At 38.4% G+C, this 18,261-nt stretch overlaps 4 protein-coding genes across 6 annotated transcripts; 2 read left to right on the forward strand and 2 right to left on the reverse strand.

The window, feature by feature from the left end:
• Positions 1-1,427: 1,427 nt before the first annotated feature.
• LOC124925304 lies at positions 1,428-2,132 on the reverse strand. The gene is made up of 2 exons (XM_047465272.1): positions 1,568-2,132; positions 1,428-1,471 (listed from the first exon to the last, which is right to left on the reverse strand). Exons 1-2 carry the CDS (start codon positions 2,130-2,132, stop codon positions 1,428-1,430), a joined length of 609 nt encoding a protein of 202 aa, XP_047321228.1.
• A 575-nt stretch (positions 2,133-2,707) lies between these two features.
• On the forward strand, positions 2,708-4,482 carry LOC124925941 (F-box protein At1g70590). Its single transcript, XM_047466085.1, has 4 exons — positions 2,708-3,436; positions 3,515-3,648; positions 3,841-4,023; positions 4,131-4,482. Exons 1-4 carry the CDS (start codon positions 2,770-2,772, stop codon positions 4,308-4,310), a joined length of 1,164 nt encoding a protein of 387 aa, XP_047322041.1. The 5' UTR covers positions 2,708-2,769; the 3' UTR covers positions 4,311-4,482.
• Positions 4,483-5,003: 521 nt separating this feature from the next.
• Positions 5,004-13,576, forward strand: LOC124927627 (arginine/serine-rich protein PNISR). 3 transcript variants are annotated; one of them, XM_047468080.1, is made up of 12 exons: positions 5,004-5,450; positions 5,934-5,979; positions 6,352-6,768; positions 7,852-8,132; positions 8,207-8,407; positions 8,491-8,685; positions 8,811-8,885; positions 8,961-9,027; positions 9,126-10,236; positions 10,321-10,374; positions 12,811-12,885; positions 13,102-13,576. In XM_047468080.1, exons 1-12 carry the CDS (start codon positions 5,091-5,093, stop codon positions 13,157-13,159), a joined length of 2,940 nt encoding a protein of 979 aa, XP_047324036.1. In that variant the 5' UTR covers positions 5,004-5,090; the 3' UTR covers positions 13,160-13,576. The 3 variants fall into 3 exon arrangements, with proteins under 3 accessions (XP_047324036.1, XP_047324038.1, XP_047324037.1); XM_047468082.1 differs by having other exon boundaries at positions 13,200-13,576; XM_047468081.1 differs by having other exon boundaries at positions 5,934-5,964.
• A 1,035-nt stretch (positions 13,577-14,611) lies between these two features.
• LOC124926219 (eukaryotic translation initiation factor 4B2) lies at positions 14,612-17,894 on the reverse strand. Its single transcript, XM_047466411.1, has 3 exons — positions 16,469-17,894; positions 15,229-15,702; positions 14,612-15,137 (listed from the first exon to the last, which is right to left on the reverse strand). The coding sequence occupies exons 1-3, from the start codon at positions 17,689-17,691 to the stop codon at positions 15,119-15,121; spliced, it is 1,716 nt and encodes a 571-aa protein (XP_047322367.1). The 5' UTR covers positions 17,692-17,894; the 3' UTR covers positions 14,612-15,118.
• Positions 17,895-18,261: the final 367 nt, after the last annotated feature.

An 18,261-nucleotide genomic window follows, 5' to 3' on the forward strand; every position in this document is an offset into this window, starting at 1 on the left:
TACACAACCATCTATGCTAATCTAAACACAAATTATAAAATAGAAAATTCTAAAATTTTGACTCTCCTATTCTAAATTTAGCATACCAAAAGACAAAGTCTATAATTTTTTATAATTCTTTCTCTCTCCTTCTCAATACTCTCTCTTCTCTACCATTTTCTCTCAATCACCGGAGCTTCATGGAAACGATGGTGAGTCCTCATGAATCTTCTCTTTTTAATATCAAATTCGGTATTTTCATTAACTCATCTTCGATATAATACCCATATCTTCATATGTTTTAGGAAAATAATTTGATGGGTTTATAGAGGAAGAAGAAAACGGGAAGAAAAAAACCCTAGGTACCTCAGCTTCGATTTGGGGTTCTCTGCACTCGATTACTCAAGGTCTGCACTCGATTACTTGATTACTCAAGGTTGAATTTCTTATATCTCATTCTCTATTTCTTCTACTAGTTCTAACCTATTTGGATTCGTAAAACACCATTTCTGAGAGCCATATCATTCGTGTTTTATGTTAATCTCATATAGTTATCTCGCATTAAAATCGTGTTTCATCAATTTGACTCAGTCATCATTACTTGAGTTTGTTATGCCAAAGCAAAAGATGGAGCTACTTAATCTGTTTCGAGTGAATCGTGATTTTAGTTTTTTCTGTGTTTTTTGGTGTCAATACAACATATAATTAGCGTGTTTTTTTGTCGCATCAATGGAGCTACTTAACAGTGATTGTATGGAGGAATTGTACAGTTATCCTCCGTTAGAGGGTAATGAAGTTGTTGGAGATGCACAACTTGATGGTTTTCCCGAACTTGATGAAGTATACTCAACTCAAACCCAAGGGCAAGCTTCCAAGTCAAAAAAGAAAAAACTGCCCAATTGGACAACTGACGAAGATCTATTCCTAGTGTCTGCATGGTTGAACACTATCTTGGATGGTGCTACTGTCGCTGATCAAAAGAGATTGCAATATTGGACACGAGTACTAAAGCTCTATAATGAAATTAGGACTCTTAAACAACCATAATTACCCATGTGATCGTCCATCCAATGTCATTTATTTAAGATGATTTTTGAGTTAAATGATTTTGTTTATTTAAGATATCATTTTATTTCGAATGTGCAAAAGAAACGATACATATAATAAGGAACACACAATTCATAAGAAATAAAAACAAATACACCATATTCCTTAAACCTTACATTGCTCCCTCGCTGTATCGGTTCCACAAATAGTCAACGAGGTCGGATTGTAGTTGTGTATGAACTTCTCTGCTCCTCAAGTTGACATGACGTCCAATGAATTCTTCCAACTCTTCTTTTCTGTCACGTGCTATTGACATGGGAGGTTCGCTAACATCATAATGGTCATGGAGCGATGACACTTGTAGTTGTGTATGTAAATGACGTTCACTTTCAACGATCATGTTATGCAATATAATGCAAGCGAACATTTATGTCGTTCAAAGACCCTGGAAGTCCAAAAAATGAATGCCATATCCACAAATCATGCGAGGACACTGCCTCTAATATTAATGTAGGTTCGTGAATATGACATTTAAACATACCGTGCCATGCGGTTGGGCAATTTTTCCACGTCCAGTGCATGCAATCAATACTTCCCAACATTCCGGGAAACCCACGATTCTCACCTTGTGCTAGCAAACGTCTCAAATCGTCGGGGGTTGGTGACCTTAGATACTCCTTCCCAAATACTTCAACAATTGTTTTAGTAAACAATTTAAGACTCTTTAAGGCAGTGCTTGCTTCAATGCGCACATACTCGTCAATGGAGTACGAGGAAAACCCGTAAGCTAATATTCGTAGTACCACTGTGATTTTTTGTAGTGAAGATAATCCTTGTGTACCTGCAGCGTTTCGCTTACGCACAAAGTAAGACTCGTTCTTTTCAACCTCCATTTGTATGCGAAAGAACACATCACGACTCATACGAAATCGTCTTCGAAACATATCTGTTGGGTAGACTGGATTTTCAGAAAAATAATCTATGTATAAGCGCTCACGGCCTTGCTCTATATCACGAGGAATGATACGACGTTTCATTTTACCCATGGTAGAAGAGCTCGCAGTTGATTGAGACGTATTGAGGAATCTTCTTCTAGCATATTCCATGGCTACAATTTGGTTGAGTTCATCATCGGATGAAATCGTTGAAGATGAATCGGACTCAGAATTCGAGTCACTAACATTTTTGAGAATACGATTATATATGGATTATATATGGAACTCATGTTGTTGAAGAAGGAAAGTAAAAGTTGGAATGCTAGATACAAATTTGAGTTTTTTTACTCAAATTTAAAGAGTTTGAAATTAAATTCAAAAAAACTAACTGTTGGAATATGATTATTATAATAAAAGATTTTGGAGAAATTGAATATTTTATAATTTTGTAGGATAAAATTGTAAAATTTAGAGTAACTGATGTATAAACCCGTTAAAACTTAAAATACTAAAGTAAATTTATGATATTTTAATGTATTTTAAATACCCAAATTTAGATTAACTAGTGAAGTTGTTCTAAACAAAATTCACATTGTTTCCTTTTATATAATCCATAAGAATAAGATGTCTATCACTGTACTTCAGTCTTTACGGAAACTCTTCTCTTTGTGTATAAATATATAAAAATAAATAAATAAATAAAGAGAGAGAAAGGGGGTTAATACACACCTAATAAACTAAATAATAGAATAAACCTTCTAGATCCGACGAACCCTCTCACCGCGTATGACCGCTACGCTGCGCTCCGATGAAGAAAGATAAAACATGGCCTGCCGGATCCGACGCTCGTCATTTCTCAGCCCTCCCGATCGGAATAAGCAGTAAACAACACCAGCAGCAGCAGAAGAAGAAGAAACAACAACAACAAGACAACGATGTTGATAATAGACTCAGCAGCTGCCAATCCCATCTCCAACCACGTAGCTGCTGCGTAGCTAAGCTTCATCCGAGATTATTATTAACTAATTCAAAGAATGTACTCAATCAGGAACCATCGATTCAGCGATTACCTTTGTTTTCGTCGTCGTTGAGGCCCAATCGAAGCGAATTTTCGATGCTTCCTAACGATGTCCTGCTGAAGATAGCGGCAACGTTCACGCATCCGAACCTTCAGTCTGCGTCGCTGGTTTGCCTGGCGTGGAGGGACGCTCTGCGGCCGTTAAGAGAGGCGATGTTGTTTCTCCGGTGGGGGAAACGTTTCAAGCACGGGAGAAGTGGAGTCCAAGCAAACCTACAGAAAGCTCTGGATTCATTCCTGAAGGGAGCAATTCGTGGTTCAACGCTGGCGATGGTCGACGCTGGACTTGTGTATTGGGAGATGGGGGAGAAGGAGCAGGGAATCTCTCTGTATCGAAAGGCAGCAGAGCTTGGAGACGCTTCTGGACAGTGTAATCTTGGAATTGCGTATTTGCAAGGTAAAATATGAAACTAACTAGCAATGTTAAATGTTATAATGATTAATAATTTGTATGTATGTATGTATGTATGAGCAGCGGAGCCTTCGAATCCAAAAGAATCAATAAGATGGTTGTACAAGGCTTCTGTTGCTGGTCATGTTCGTGCTCAGTATCAACTTGCTCTCTGTTTACACCATTCCCATGGGGTTATACGGAATCTTCCAGAAGCGGTATGTATGTTGTTTATCTCTTTTGTACCTTGTTTGTTAATAATAATAATGCTAATAAGGAATCCCATTTTTTGGTTTGAACTCATCTGATCTGATCTGGTGGATACATATATGCATCTGTCTATCTATATGTATGTTTTGGTTCTGGTTCTGGTTATATTGGATTGGATTGGATTGGATTGGATGAGACAGGCAAAATGGTATCTGAGAGCTGCAGAAGGGGGATACTCGCGTGCCATGTATAACACTTCATTGTGTTATTCCCATGGAGAAGGATTCACACAGAGTCACCGGCTAGCGAGAAGATGGATGAAGCGGGCAGCTGACCACGGACACACCAAAGCTCAGTTCGAACATGGATTGAATCTCTTTTCGGTAACTTGGATATTTTCTTAATTATTAATTAGTATTAGGAGATGATAAACATTCATTCTCTACATAAGTTATGGTTATTATGACTGAGTTGACAACAACAATAATAGGAAGGAGAGATGATGAAGGCGATGGTGTACTTAGAGCTTGCCACCAGAGCAGGTGAATCCGGTGCTGCCCATGTGGGCGAGGTGATACGCCAAGAACTATCCCCATCCTCTGTGGACCGAGCCTTGCTACTTGCAGACAATTGGCGTCCTTTGCTGCTGCTCCGATCATCATCTCACTAATAAAATAAAATAAAAACCAAACTCTTCTAAGACTAAGAAAAGAGGTTCATTTCTTCTTCTTTTTCAAACAGCCCTTTCTTTTTGGTTTTGTTATTGGTTTCTTTCTTCCATTTTGTCTCTGTTCTCTTTTTTTTGCTTCTTGTTGTACATTACAAACACATTATAAGCAGAATTCAATTGATGATGATGATATATTGAATTGGATTGGATTGGTGAGCATGTTTGCAATTAAGTTTTGTGAAAAGTAAGTATTGATAGAGTGAGAATAGATGGAAAGAACACGGTTGGGTTGAAGCCTATATTAAACATGATGGTGGGATACGGAACTGGAAGGAATAAATAAATAAATGATTTGCCGCAAGCCATCACACTCCAGAACAAACAATCACCAAATCCTACTTCTAAAATCACCAAATCCTACTTCTAAAATAAATATATAACTTTTACTGAAGAAACAACAAGAAGAAGAAGAAATAAATAAAACTTTCTCCTCTCCTAGATAGACAGACAAACCCTGACCGAAGGATTGCAGATCCATTTATCAATAACAACTTTAATTAATCTTAAATGGGCTCAGTTTTTTAATTAAAACAAAATAAATCCTCATCTCGATGCCAGCCCAGCCCAGGCCTTTTTGTTTTATAATAGAGTCACTACCACAACTCAACTAGCTTAGTTAAGCTAGCTAGAAAAGGAGACAATGGCCCCTTGAGAGAAAAGTACGGTTTAGGCAAAGAAAAAGAAAAGAAGCTCGCAGCGCGCGGGGGAGGAGCAAGAAAAATGGATTTCCAACAACAACACCACCACCACCACGGTTACATGAGACCTCAAGCACAACCTCCATCTGTGGCCGATCCGCAGCAGCAACAGCAGCTTCCCCCCAGACTGCCGCCCCCTCCTCCTCCTCCCTCTTGGTTCTCGGGGGGGCAGTTCCAGTATCAGCATCCTTCTTCTCATCAATCTCCATCGCACCCACACGCCCAACAGTGGCTTCCGCCACCACCGCTTCACTCTGATCATCACCACTCCTATCCTACGCCTCCTTATCCTACTCCTAATCCTTATCAAAATCATTTCCCCCCTCATCTTCCTTTGCCTGGATCTCACATGCCTCCTCACTATCCTCATTCATATTCACAGGTAACCCATTTTCACCCATCTAGTTATACGCTTTCATTCCACAACCCTAGGTTTTTCTTGCTCCTCCTCTTCTTCTTCTGCTCAATTTTACTCAACCCTAGCCTTTTTCGGGATTAGATTGTCAACTTCTTTTTAACTTTCTTTAATGCTTAGTTTTAGACCAATAATAATAATAATAATAATAATAATAATAATTGTCATTCTTCCCAACCTTAAGATACACACACTTCCACTCTTTAATACTAGCATCCCTTTTTTGCTTGTGTTTTAAAATAATGTCCATCTAGTATAGTAATTTCATACAATAGATAGATCGTTATTGGTCATTTCAGTAAACTTGGTCCACCTTGTAATTTTGCCCCAAACCTGATAGAAAATGGATTCCTCTTTTGATTTTATAAACTAAGTATCTTTGTTAGTTCTAAAGGCATGAGATGGCCATACTATAAATTAACTAATGAATGATTCTCCTTTTGCATGCAGGATTGGAACAACAGTTGGGGTAATAATCAAGGTTGGAACCATCCAGGTGAACAGAAATGCACTTCTTTGTACTTGGGGATCTGTTTTTTAATAAATAGATTATATCTTCCTACTTTTTTATGTTGTTCCAGTTTAGATATATATAATCTACTGTTTTTCATCTCATGTGTATATACAACGACTGAGAAAACCCTTCCTTCATTTTGTGTTTTGGTACATGGTTTATATAATGCAAGAATGTAATAGGAAAAGATAGTCATATATGACGGGAAATGAGAGACCGGAAACTGTTGAACATGCATGTTAGAAACTGGACAAATCCTGTTGTCCTTTGTCCTATACAATGAAGCAATTTATAATAAACGTCTTTTCAATTGTCTAGTGCACTGATTATGACTGTTCTCAATTGATATGATAGCTCCTAACAATGAGGAAGATTGGGCTTCCAAAGCCAGAGCATGGGCAGCTTCCAAAGCTGAAACAGATAACCAGCAGCATTTTGCACCTGTTGGAAAACCAGAAGACCAAGGCCATTTTCCTGATCAATATTCACAAACTTCAGGACCTCATTATTCTGATGGTCATCTGTCTTCTGCTACCGTTTCTGGCTATCAGCAGTATCCAGCAGTCTCATTCCCTCAGAGACCAGTGTCCTTGCATCCTCAAGAATCTCTTCCTATTGCTCATATTCAACATGTTGACCACTTTTCCTTTAATAAGGATGCAAAGTTTGGGGGAGACTCACGTTCTGCTTTTCATCATCACCAAGAAAGTCTACCTGCAACTGCTTCATTGTCTCAGCAGGAGGTATCTTCTAGTTATTCTTCTGTTGCAGGTAATACTTTACTTGGCATAATAATTAGATGTGGAGCTTTTTGAAAAGCTGTTTGTTTGGGGCTAGCATTGTTATTTAATCATTGGCTGTTGGATCAATTTGCATTCTTGGATGATTTTTAACAAGTAATCACCTTTATGCAATTATTTTTCTTTCTGTGAGGTTCTGATACTTGGTTCTCTTTCACTTGGTTTGTATATTTTCCCTACAGTTCTCTTGAAAGTCATTCCTTACTGTAATCTAATGGTCATACCTTTGGTCTTTAAAGTATGTCATAAACTGAGATGTAAATTCAGCATTTTGTGTGTGTATGGGGTGGGGGTGAGGATAAGAGGGGCAGAAATCTATCTAGTAGCATAAATTGTCAGATTGAATTATATTCTTGCCAAGTATTGATCAGCCCTTTGGTCTTCAATGAATGATATTCTTGGCTTGTCATTTTTCCCCACACTTACCCCTCCGGAGCAGCAAATACAACAAGGCTGGAATGTTGTGTTTACATAACCTTAAATAGTTGGATACTTTTATTTGATTTGAACTATCCAAGTATGGCATTTAGAAGCCAGGTCATTGGACTAATTCAGATCTTGCTACAACAAATGCCTTTCATGAATAGATTAACTTCCATTTTGCGTATTCTACTTTTTAGTCTTACAATTTTTAAGGGAAGAGGGTTCTTAAGCCTCATTGATGTTACAGTTTCTGTGTTAAAACTTTTTGCTTAAGATCAAGGTAAAAGGTAATCTCTGTTGTGATTCTTGTCAGTTGAACTAGATGAAACTTAATCAAGAACTCCAATTTTGTTGAATGCTGTATATCACTTGTATATAAAAAAAATGGGACAACGGATTAAGTATGTAGCCCGCAAACACACTTAACCATTTAATCAGGCGCAGAACTTGCTGCCTGACAGGCTCGAACCCAGGAACTTAGGGTTAGTATCCACCTTTTATTGCCGCTAGGTTAGAAGAGGGGATATATCACTTATATAATATATATGCATATATAAGCCTTTTATCCTCTTACATTGAAATAACTTATTGAATTGGTTATGTTTTTATCAATAATGAGCTGTTATAACAGGTAAAGATGGAGATCATTTTCCACACCATGCAAACACAACATTTCCTGCAGTAGGTGCACAATCAGTTCCAATGGATCAATCATACTATCCATTTGGCCTGCAGCCTGTAAATCATGCAACTGATCTTAGTGATCAGCCCTTAGACTTCACACACAAGTTTGATCATGCCCTTGATCACAAGCAACCGAGTTATAGGAAATGTGATACTGGGTCAGCATCTATTCATACTTGGCCTGCCACAGTTTATCCTCCAGTTCCTCCTGTATTATCAGGGCAACAGGTTTGGTACTAACTTATTTATGCTTCAATATGACAGCATTCTATTAGTACTGCTTATCTTTTATTTTTGTTCAGCATGACCCTTCATTGGCTTTAGTTTCTCCACTCCCTGGACCTACTCCACTATTTGGAACGATATCTGGGCCTAGTTTCCAGTCTCCAATTCAACCTGTTGGTGTACCCTTCAGCATTGCAACGGCAAGTGGGCTAGATCCCATTACAGTTTTTCCTATGGATGCATATGGAGTTTCTAGTATGGTTGAGCGTCCGAAGAAGGTTTGGACAACTGGACTCTACTTTTCACTAGTGCGATTGCTACTTTTAATAATCTTAATAGGCATGTATCTGGGGTCATTCAGGCTTCTGTACCTAACTGGCTTCGAGATGAAATCATTAAGAACAAAGCCACTATTGCAAGTTCGGCTCCTGAGCTGTCCAAAGAGGAGGCTGAATACCCTGAAGATGAAACTGCTGACAAACCACTTGCTAGAGCTGGCCAGATAGATAACATAAACATTGATTCTTCTAGGTCCGAGGAAGAAGATGATGATGAGGTTTTTTGTTTCTTCCTGCAGCAACCTTTGAATTACTGATATTACTAGTTACTTTTCACATTCTATCTGATATTCTTTTGCCATTGAGCTCAACTTATATTTTTTAAGTTTTTCTTTCTTTGTAGGATGAGCTAGAGACAACTAGGTCTGCAGCAATAAATCATCAAATAAAACGTATCTTAACTGAAGTCCTTCTCAAGGTAGTTACACGTTGGTAAGTGAGACTGACGTCTATGTCTAGGACTAATTCACCCCTCATATATGTTTTTAAACAGGTTACTGATAAACTCTTTGATGAAATTGCAATGGAAGTTCTCAATGAAGACGTACTCTCTGTTGATGGTAGGTTCCTAATTCTAGTGAGGAACAACTGAACCGCTCCTCTGTAATCTCCATTGATCAAAGTTTTGTATACACCTTATTTGATTTTCATTTTTCAGTTAAACATGGCGATGCAAGTAAAAAAGTACCACTTTCAGCGACAGCAGTTCCTTCTCCTAAGGCTTCTACCAGTGTTTTAATTACAGCCAAAGTGAAAGAAGTTACTGAAGATGATAGTAATAAATCTGGTTCTAGTTCTCCTGCTGATATTCTGGGTCTTGGTACTTATGCGTCTGATGAAGATGTTGAAGAAATCCACACTTCTGCTAAACAAAACTCAAAGGACATTAATGTTCAGCAGCAACATGCTGAACATCTTTCAGAAGATAAACTCATCTTTGGGAATGCTGTTTCTCTAGATCAAACCAAACAAAATAGGAATTTGCATGGAGATGTTGAGAGATCAAACTCCAATGCAAGTGGTGCATTTGGTAGGGAGTTGGTTGATAATAAGACAGGCAAAGAATCATCAGAAATTAATGCTGGATCCAGACACTCAACAAAATACAATTCTCAAGTTCTGGATTACCAGGATCATCTTGATGATCAAAAGATGCTTGATGGAGCTGATGCTGGTAACAGAGTTGCTTCTGTAGACATTGATAAACACACTGAACACACAGTTGGTGATGTTGAAGCAAAAAAGTTGGCTATAGGGGAATATGAAGGCAAAGGGAGCAAGGGTAAAGAACAGAAGAATGGTACATCTGAAACCCGACGAAATGCCTCTGCAAAGGTCTCAATCAAGGAGCCAGATTGTATTCAAAATGATGAACTTGACAAGGGAGTTAAGTCTGATGGCAAGAGGGATGAAAATCAAGCAAAGAAAATTAGAACAGAATGTAGAAATGGTTCAAATGAGAAAATAAAAGAACAAGGTGGTAAGTCTGGGGAAAAGAGAAAGGAATCTGATTCGAGAAGAAAAACATCTCATTCTGATGTTAAAGAGAGTAGAAAGGAAAAAGACAGAAGTAGAATTAAAGAGAGTGATAGAAGAGAGCACAAGAAGGGTGATAGAAGAGAAAGACAGAGACATCATGCACGTGAATCAAATAGAAATAAAAGGCGCCGCTCCTCCTCAGTCAGTAGCAGAGGTAGAACTGCAAAAGAGGATTCAGTAGTTAGTCATGTACATGAATCGAGCAATGAGTCTTCAGAAGGGACTGACAGGTTATCTTTGACTTTGATGTCTCTTTCTGTTTCTTCTTTTGCTGGGAGTTATGCTTAGTGCTTACCTTCTGGGTGTATCTGCAGGAAGCTACATTCAAGGAAGGACAGGTCACCATCCCCTATTAGAATAAAGAGGAGGTACTTCATTTTTTCTGAAAAAATTTCAAAATTGATTTTGTATTCATCAATATGTAAATGGTTTATTGGAAAAATTGATTGTAGGTTATACAAAAAAAAAAAAAAAATCCTATGCTTAACTTGCTAATGCATAGTCATACTTGTAGCTTCTGACTATCATAACCTAAATACATGTCAATGTGTCACTAACAAAATCCTATAATTTTCCTTTTGTTTGGGAAGACAATTGACTTGTCAAATAGAATGTGAAATTTTAGCCAACCAACACTTTTTTCTTTACTAACATGTAGTATACACTCTAGTGTTCCCCTCACTATTTGAACATTATTACTTTCTGGTGGCTGCTTGACTCATATCTTCTCTAGTAATAGTGGAATTCTTGTTACTTGATATTTGATTTCAGATTTAGAGTGTAAACTAAATCTAAATACTACTACAGCTCTTGATAAAATTAGTCTAACAAAATGATGTCAATAGAAATATTATGAGGCAAGTAATGTATTATGAAAGCTTAGTGCAAAAGTGCTTGACATTTATTGGTGTAATTGGATGATCAGCTCCTGGAAGGGATCTTTGTTGGACTCATATTGGTTCTACTTGACAATAAAATATACATGGACTTTCTACATGCTGAGTACTAAATCTGTATTTGTAAAACAATCCAATCCAATTTCTTAGTTACTCCATTCCATCTAGTTGAATCTTAGAAATGATAATTAAGTTTGCAGCTTTATTTTCTCCAAAAACGTAATTGGAGAAATTAAAGTGCGCCTGCTTTATTTCTCAAAAAAAGAAAAAGAGAGCTGCACCTTCTTTAGCATGTTTTAAAAGGTTAACAGTGCTTGACTGGATTGCTGTTTTAAATCTTCATTGCAGCAATCATTGATTGTTAAACAATCCTCTTTTTCTTTTTATGTATGTAGTGATGTTTTGCTGTTTCCAATTTACTGTTGATCACCGGTTATTTTCCATAAATTATGAACACCTATTTTTTGAAACTTGATTATTGTGGTTCATGGGATGTCTTATAGAAACTTATATGCTTCCTTCCTTGCATATTTCGGTTTCAACCTTCGAGCATGAAAAGCTCCAATAAGGGATTGTTTGGTTTGTAAACCCCAAAAGTTACTTGATCTATAATTCCAAACTCAAAACACTCTACATAATCTTCAAACAAAACAACAAGGTCCAAGTATTTCTAATCATTATATAACCCAAAATTTTAGGTTACTCTAAACATTATCCAAAATAATCACAAATCAAACAATTTATTGTTGTTGCATTACACATTTAATTTTTTTGGATTTGTTCCATTAATTCTGTAGTTGCCCACCTCTCACCATGAATCATTTTGTGGTTAATCAAGGCCCTTCATTATACTATTGATTTAACTATAGTTATAGTAATCTGTTCTATATGGAGCTAGCCATTTTTTACACCCCAAGTTTTTAAACCTGATAACGGAAGTTTGTTTCTGTTTTTTTATGAGTTGCTCAATATAATCTCCTTTATTTTTCCGAGAAAACAATATAATCCATTCTTCATGTCCGTGATACACTTGTAGTTTTGACTTGGATTTGTTAAAAGCAAATTTTCCATTATATTGCATTCATAAATATCCATCCGTTTTATTTATATAAACACTTGATATGTGTTTGTGAAATTCTGATCTGCTTCATGTTTGGACAATTCAGAGAGAGCGGGGCTGTATAAATAAAAATATTAGGAGAATGATAAGATAATATTTTGTGTTGTTACAGTGATGCCAGATTTTAGGGTTGTCATGGTATTGGAGTATATATAGAACAGCTTGGTAGAAGATTTTTACCAGATAAATAAAACAAGATTTATTCATTATAAAAGAACTTCTAATGATCATAAAATCGAATACTTGCAGTGCATTGGGTATGAGTATGGCTATGTGGTATTAACCATTAATATCCGGTTTCTAAATAAATGATGTAGCCTTTGTTGTCTAATAATTCCTCTTGCCCAACAAAGAAACTGTAAAGATGAAAAACAGTGCCACAGGATTTTTTTTATCGTTGGCTTAGACAATTATATCACTGAATATGGCAATGGCTCTACTAATTTTTATGTCAGGCCTCCATTTTTCCATTTCTGTGTTTATTAATTTCTTTTTCCTTTTCGTATTTTTTGGAGGGTTCTTTTGTTTGGTGAGGGGGTGAGTTAGAATGAAAATGCTAGTTGTGAGTATGCTAACTTGTATAGGATCTGATATCTTAATCTTACCACCTGGAATAGTCTTATTCTCTTTGCATGTCCTTTTGTGGTACTGGTACTAAGTAGGTTGATAATATCATGAAAGAAATTAGATAATTGAGCAAGCGATAAGAGGATGAGCTATGGTCTCCTTTTTAGTTTGAACTCAATGGTTTATAGTATGCTGCAATGTTTCTTTTTCTTCATTTATAGACAAGATTCGCGGTCTCCACATAGCAAGCATTCTCAACGCAGGCATTCTCCCTACTCTTCTCTTGCATCTACGAGGTACACAACTACTACTATTACTACTCAATTCTCAATCACACAAATATAGTAAGTAGTCTTAAGATTTGACTTAAAATGAATTCAAGATTGCACCCATCTCCAATAACAATAAGGAGATCAGGTGAATGTATATAATTAATGCATCTAGTTCTGAAATCTATGGTGGCGTCAGTATTAATATTTGTATAGAGGGACTAATATTCGAAATTGTTGCAGGGTAAGGCGGTCTAGGTCCAGTTCTAGGTCTAGGTCACCTGTTGGGCGAAAAAAATGAATGGACCTTGGATGCTATTATTTTTGGTATGTACTGGAAAGACAAAGATTGACTGGCCGCTGGAGATGTAAAAGTGTTGCAGTGTACCAAATGGGAGGAGAGAGCACATTATATATAGGGTCATGGCTATTTTCTTGCATCCGGATTGGCAAGAGATATTAATTGGGTTCTGGTCTTCTTCAATGAATCTACAAAGAAGGATATGCGAAAGATCGGTGGATAACCTGTTTTTATTTGTGCATTGTTTGTTTGTTACTACTACTTGTAGTGGTAGTAGTGGAGGGGTGGTGGTGGACAAAATACACACTTTTGTTTTAACTTGAGATGATGTAAAACTTTGGTCTTCTTCTTCACGTAAAGAACAAGAAATGCTGCGGAGAAATTAAATCATGGGTTGGGCATGTTTCCTCTTGGATTTATCAATGATATTAGGTGGCTAACTGATAAACAAAAAAAGACAAAACAAAGCTGGCCCCATGTAAAAAACAAGGGAAACTAGGCAAGTAATTATAAATTACTTCATACATGTTTATACCCAAATTATAATTGAAATAAATCTGTTTGTATCCTCTTTAAAAAATGGTTAAAAATTTCATCATCCACTGTTTAGGCATAATTGTTGGAAACCAGAGGAGGAAGGAGTCAACGGATCTTGGTGGCGGCAGTATGATGATGATGCAAGTTTATAAAGAAGATAGTATTAATTATAAAAATGCTGCAAGGGTTGTATATTCAGGTGGTAGAGAAGAGCTGATTTACTGTAGCAACGTCCGTGCTTCCTATTTGCTAGACAAGTACGGGGAGCATGCAAACATGTGCGTGGCCAGGCCAGATCATGTGTTCAAGAATCCACACGAGTCGTTGTCTGTGCTGTCGAGGGATGAGATCCTCACCGTTGGCCAAAAGTACATTATGTTAGAGCTGACAAAATTGGAGAAACTGAGAAGGAAGCATCATGCCCACGTCCAAGAAGAAGTAATACCACCACCATCTGACGACTCCGAGGAATGGTTGTCAAGTTCGGCCAAGCAATTCTATTCCAACAGGGAGACAAGGCCGGAGTCCCTGTCGGGGAGGAGGAAGTGCGGAGGTGGTGGGGGTATACCATCACCACCACCACCACCTGATGTCGTAGTCAGGGGGGTACAGGTCAAAAGATACCGTCCATTCAGAAACATAAGCAGAATAGGATGATGCAGCGCCAGATCACTACTTACACCTGGGAGCCAACCCTCACTTCCATTCAAGAGATTTCTCCATGACACCATTACCCATTCATTCTTACATTGCATACCTGCCCTGTTTGTTGTTCATACCAACACAATTCCTCTCTATATAAACTATACAAATAAATGAAAATTAATACTCCATGTGACTTGATATCTTAATTCATCAACCAAAAGAAGGAATCTGAGACTCAAAACAAAGATAACTCTCAGTTTGAACCGAGAATAGAGAATCAACACCAAACAAATCATATTCAGGAGCTAATTTCAAATAACATAAGTGGCATGCATGCAAGCATTACAATAAGGAGGGAGCGAGGAGAAATGCCATGAAAAAAAGTGCATGTTTGTTTCTTAACAAATATATATATATATATATATATTTAAGAGTCCAATGAACAAAATACTAGTGGTTCTGTTCCCTACCCTACTACTAGTAGTGAGTAGTCACAGACAACAAGGAAAGCAGCAGGAAAAGAAGGCAAAATCTTCTTCTTTTTTTCTTACAGAATTCCAGCAACAACAACAACAACTACAGAGCATGCTTATACATCTCCTCTATTTATATATAGTTCAAATGAATGCACTCATCAAATTCCTTCCAGGAGAGAAGATATTATCCAGAGATACCAATTATTTTTGTTCAACAGTCACCAGAGTGGTAGTGGTAGTAGAGGAGGAGGGGAGTGGGAGAGAGAACTTTAAACCTCAAAAAGAATCCATAATAATAAGCTCACCATCTTTCCCTTGACCTGCACCACATGTTCACCACATATTAGATGATGGGACATACATACAGTTTCTCACCATCTACTTATTTAGGCAGATGAAACCATTTCTCACCTGTCCATATCCCTGCTGTTCCCCAGGAACCCAGTTTCCCTGCCACCGCCGCCGCCACCACCACGAAAAGATCTTCTATCATCACTTTGCCTTGTCCATGCATCTCCTCCTCCTCTACCACGTGATCGAGGCCTATCAATGAATGCAGCTGCTGCTACATTTCTAGATTCCTCATATCTTCCAGACTGAGAAGGAGGTCTCTCAGGAATGCCAGAGACCCTACCTGCTCCAGAACCTGGTCTCTCAACATGTTTTTGACCAGACAAGACCTTGCCATCTAAATCATTCATCAATACTTCTAGTTCCTTTTCTTTACTAACTATCAAGTCCTCTAACTCTTTTTTTATTTTTTTTTGTTCAACGGATCCTACCAATTGAGCTTCCCCATTACCATTTGGTGCAGATACTTTCTCAAGCTCCTTTTTTAGATTATCTATTTCCTTTTTCAAATTCTTCTCAGCATCTGACTCAGACCTGAAACAGTTTCATCCATTCAGGACCACAGCATTAAACCCTCTCAATAACAAATCTAACCATAGACAGATAATTTAATATACTTAATAAGTAAAGGGGAAAAAATATCACATCATACTAGTGCACATCAGGAATGAAAAAAGAAACCTGACAAGATATTAGCACACCAGTAGACATATCAACCCACTTCAAATGATTTTATATGTTGGGCCACTTGATTTTATACTATCAAACCCAACAACTCACATAGTGCAAGTTATTTAAAGAGTAACAAAATGGCACAAAAATCATAGTGTGTGGAATAATCTACAACTAAGGGAGAAAAGAAAGTGAGAATCATTGGTTCTACAGTTGGACTGGTAAAATTTCAACTAGGAAGCTCAATCCATTTCAAGGCAAGTATCACCAAACTAAACATGCATGCAGCAGGAACCTGCTGCTAATGTATCCCCTGAGGAGGGAACTCTTTGATAGTTGTTACATTTTCTGTTCCCCAAACTCCTACTTCAATAGCTAGTGTGGATCCAAAACAAGAGAACTACAGACATCTCAAAATATACATGAAATTGGGGACATGAGGAGAACAACATGGGGACTGGACTGCACATTAACATCTAATTGGGAATTATTTACAGTTTTGAAGCAATAATAGCTAGCAGACATCAAACAGCTTAATTACAACAAGATTTTGAAGCATCATTATTTGGTAATCTAGTGGAGGAGACTAGTTGGAAAAAAAAAAAAAGTAATAATAATAATTACAAACCTCCCAACACCACCACCACCACCGCCGTGATACTCCTCCAGTCCCAGGTCAATTTTTCTCCAGTCCATTCCTTTCTCCTCGAGCAAAAGTTCCCTAGGTTTAGCATCCCCAAAAGGATTGACCTTGGGCCTCTGCTTTGAAGCCCCTTCAACAACCCCACCCCCCTGCAGACCTTGACCCTCTGACCTATTTGATTGTGCGCTTGACGGCCTGCTAGACTGAGAGCTGGTCGGCCTGCTTGTTTTCTTAGCATCGATTTCCAGGTCAATTTTTTTCCAATCCAATCCCTTCTCTGCTAGAACCTCTTCCCTAGGCCGCGCAGCTCCGAAGGGGCTTGGCTTGTTAGCCTTTGGCGCGTCAGACACAGCTGCCGCTTCACTGCGTGCCTGTAGTACCAGTTTGGGCCGCTCTTGATCAACTCGTTCACCACTTGACCATCTCTCTGGTTCTGGTCCAGTATTGCGAAAAGTAGAAGCCCCAAAGGTGGTGGAGGAGGAAGTGGTGGTGGAGGAGGAGTATCTGGCTGCTGATGCTGGGATGGGTTTCTTTCCTGCTGCCCAACTATCAACTTCGTCAGCCCTAGACATCCCTTCGCCAGCACCAAGGGAGCCGTAGCGATTAGGAGGACGGGTAGGACCTGAATCATATGATTGAAGAGGTTTTTTGGCCATTGCCCAGTTATCCACTTCATCTGCCCTAGATGGTTGATCAAAATCCGAAGCCCTGTGAAGTGGGGGGGGTTGCCTACGATCCTCATCAAACCCTCCTCCATACGATCTACGTCCACCACCACCGCCCCCCCAAGAAGTATCACCGTCACCACCACCACCACCACTACTATCTTCTCTATCGCGTCGAGCAGGGAAGCCACCAGACCGACCGTAAGTGGAAAATCCTCCTCCTCCTCCCATGCGTCCATATTGCATTTCATCGGGTGAGCGCTCTTTGGGGCCCGTGGGTAGCCTCATCATTTCATCGGGAGTCAAGCCCTTGTGATCCGAAGACGAATCTCGCCTGCCTAGAACGGGCGGCGGCGGCCTGGTTCCCATGGTGAACTCCTGCAAGGTCATCTTTTTTTTCTTCTGTTTGGTGGAGACAGCCTCTTTGAGACTGGGGAAACTCTGGGAGTCGGCGGAAGAGGCAGCGGCAGCGGCAGCCTGTTCTTGCTCCTCAGCCTCTGCTTCAGCGGCCCATGAGGTAATTGCTCCCCAAGATTTTGACATTCCAGTGCAGTGCAGTGCAGTGAAGAAATAATACAAGGGAGAATGATGGTGGTGGAGGTGGTATAAATAATATTGGATGATTGATTAGCAAGAGCGATTGCGCGCTGAGATTTTTTGGAGAGCTGCTAGGGTTCCGTTACAGGAGCCGGATCTCCGATAACATGAAGAAGAGAGAGAAAGAGAGAGATTTGATTACTTTGCTTTACTTTTTTTACTTTATTTTGTTTTATTTGTTTAGAGGGTGGTGTTGTGAGTTGTAAAAACTTTCTTCAAAGGATACTCCCTTTCTTTCTTTCTTCTTATTATTATTATTATTATACCACTTCAGTAATTATTTCTATTTTATTTTTGCAACGGTCACAAGAATGTCAATAAATATTAAGTTAGTTAGCTTAGAGTTAGACCGAGTATTATCATAACGGACAACCACAAATAGTCCTTTTTTTTGGGCAAAAAACAAGGTAACATTTTTTATTTAGGTTAAACAAGTAATTATCATTATATTTTAATTAATTATTTAGGTGAAAAGAACCACCTAATAATTAAACAAGCAATCCTCTAATAGTGTTA

The sequence above is a fragment of the Impatiens glandulifera genome, chromosome 2 (genome assembly GCF_907164915.1).
Source record: "Impatiens glandulifera chromosome 2, dImpGla2.1, whole genome shotgun sequence".
Classification (NCBI taxonomy): domain Eukaryota; kingdom Viridiplantae; phylum Streptophyta; class Magnoliopsida; order Ericales; family Balsaminaceae; genus Impatiens; species Impatiens glandulifera.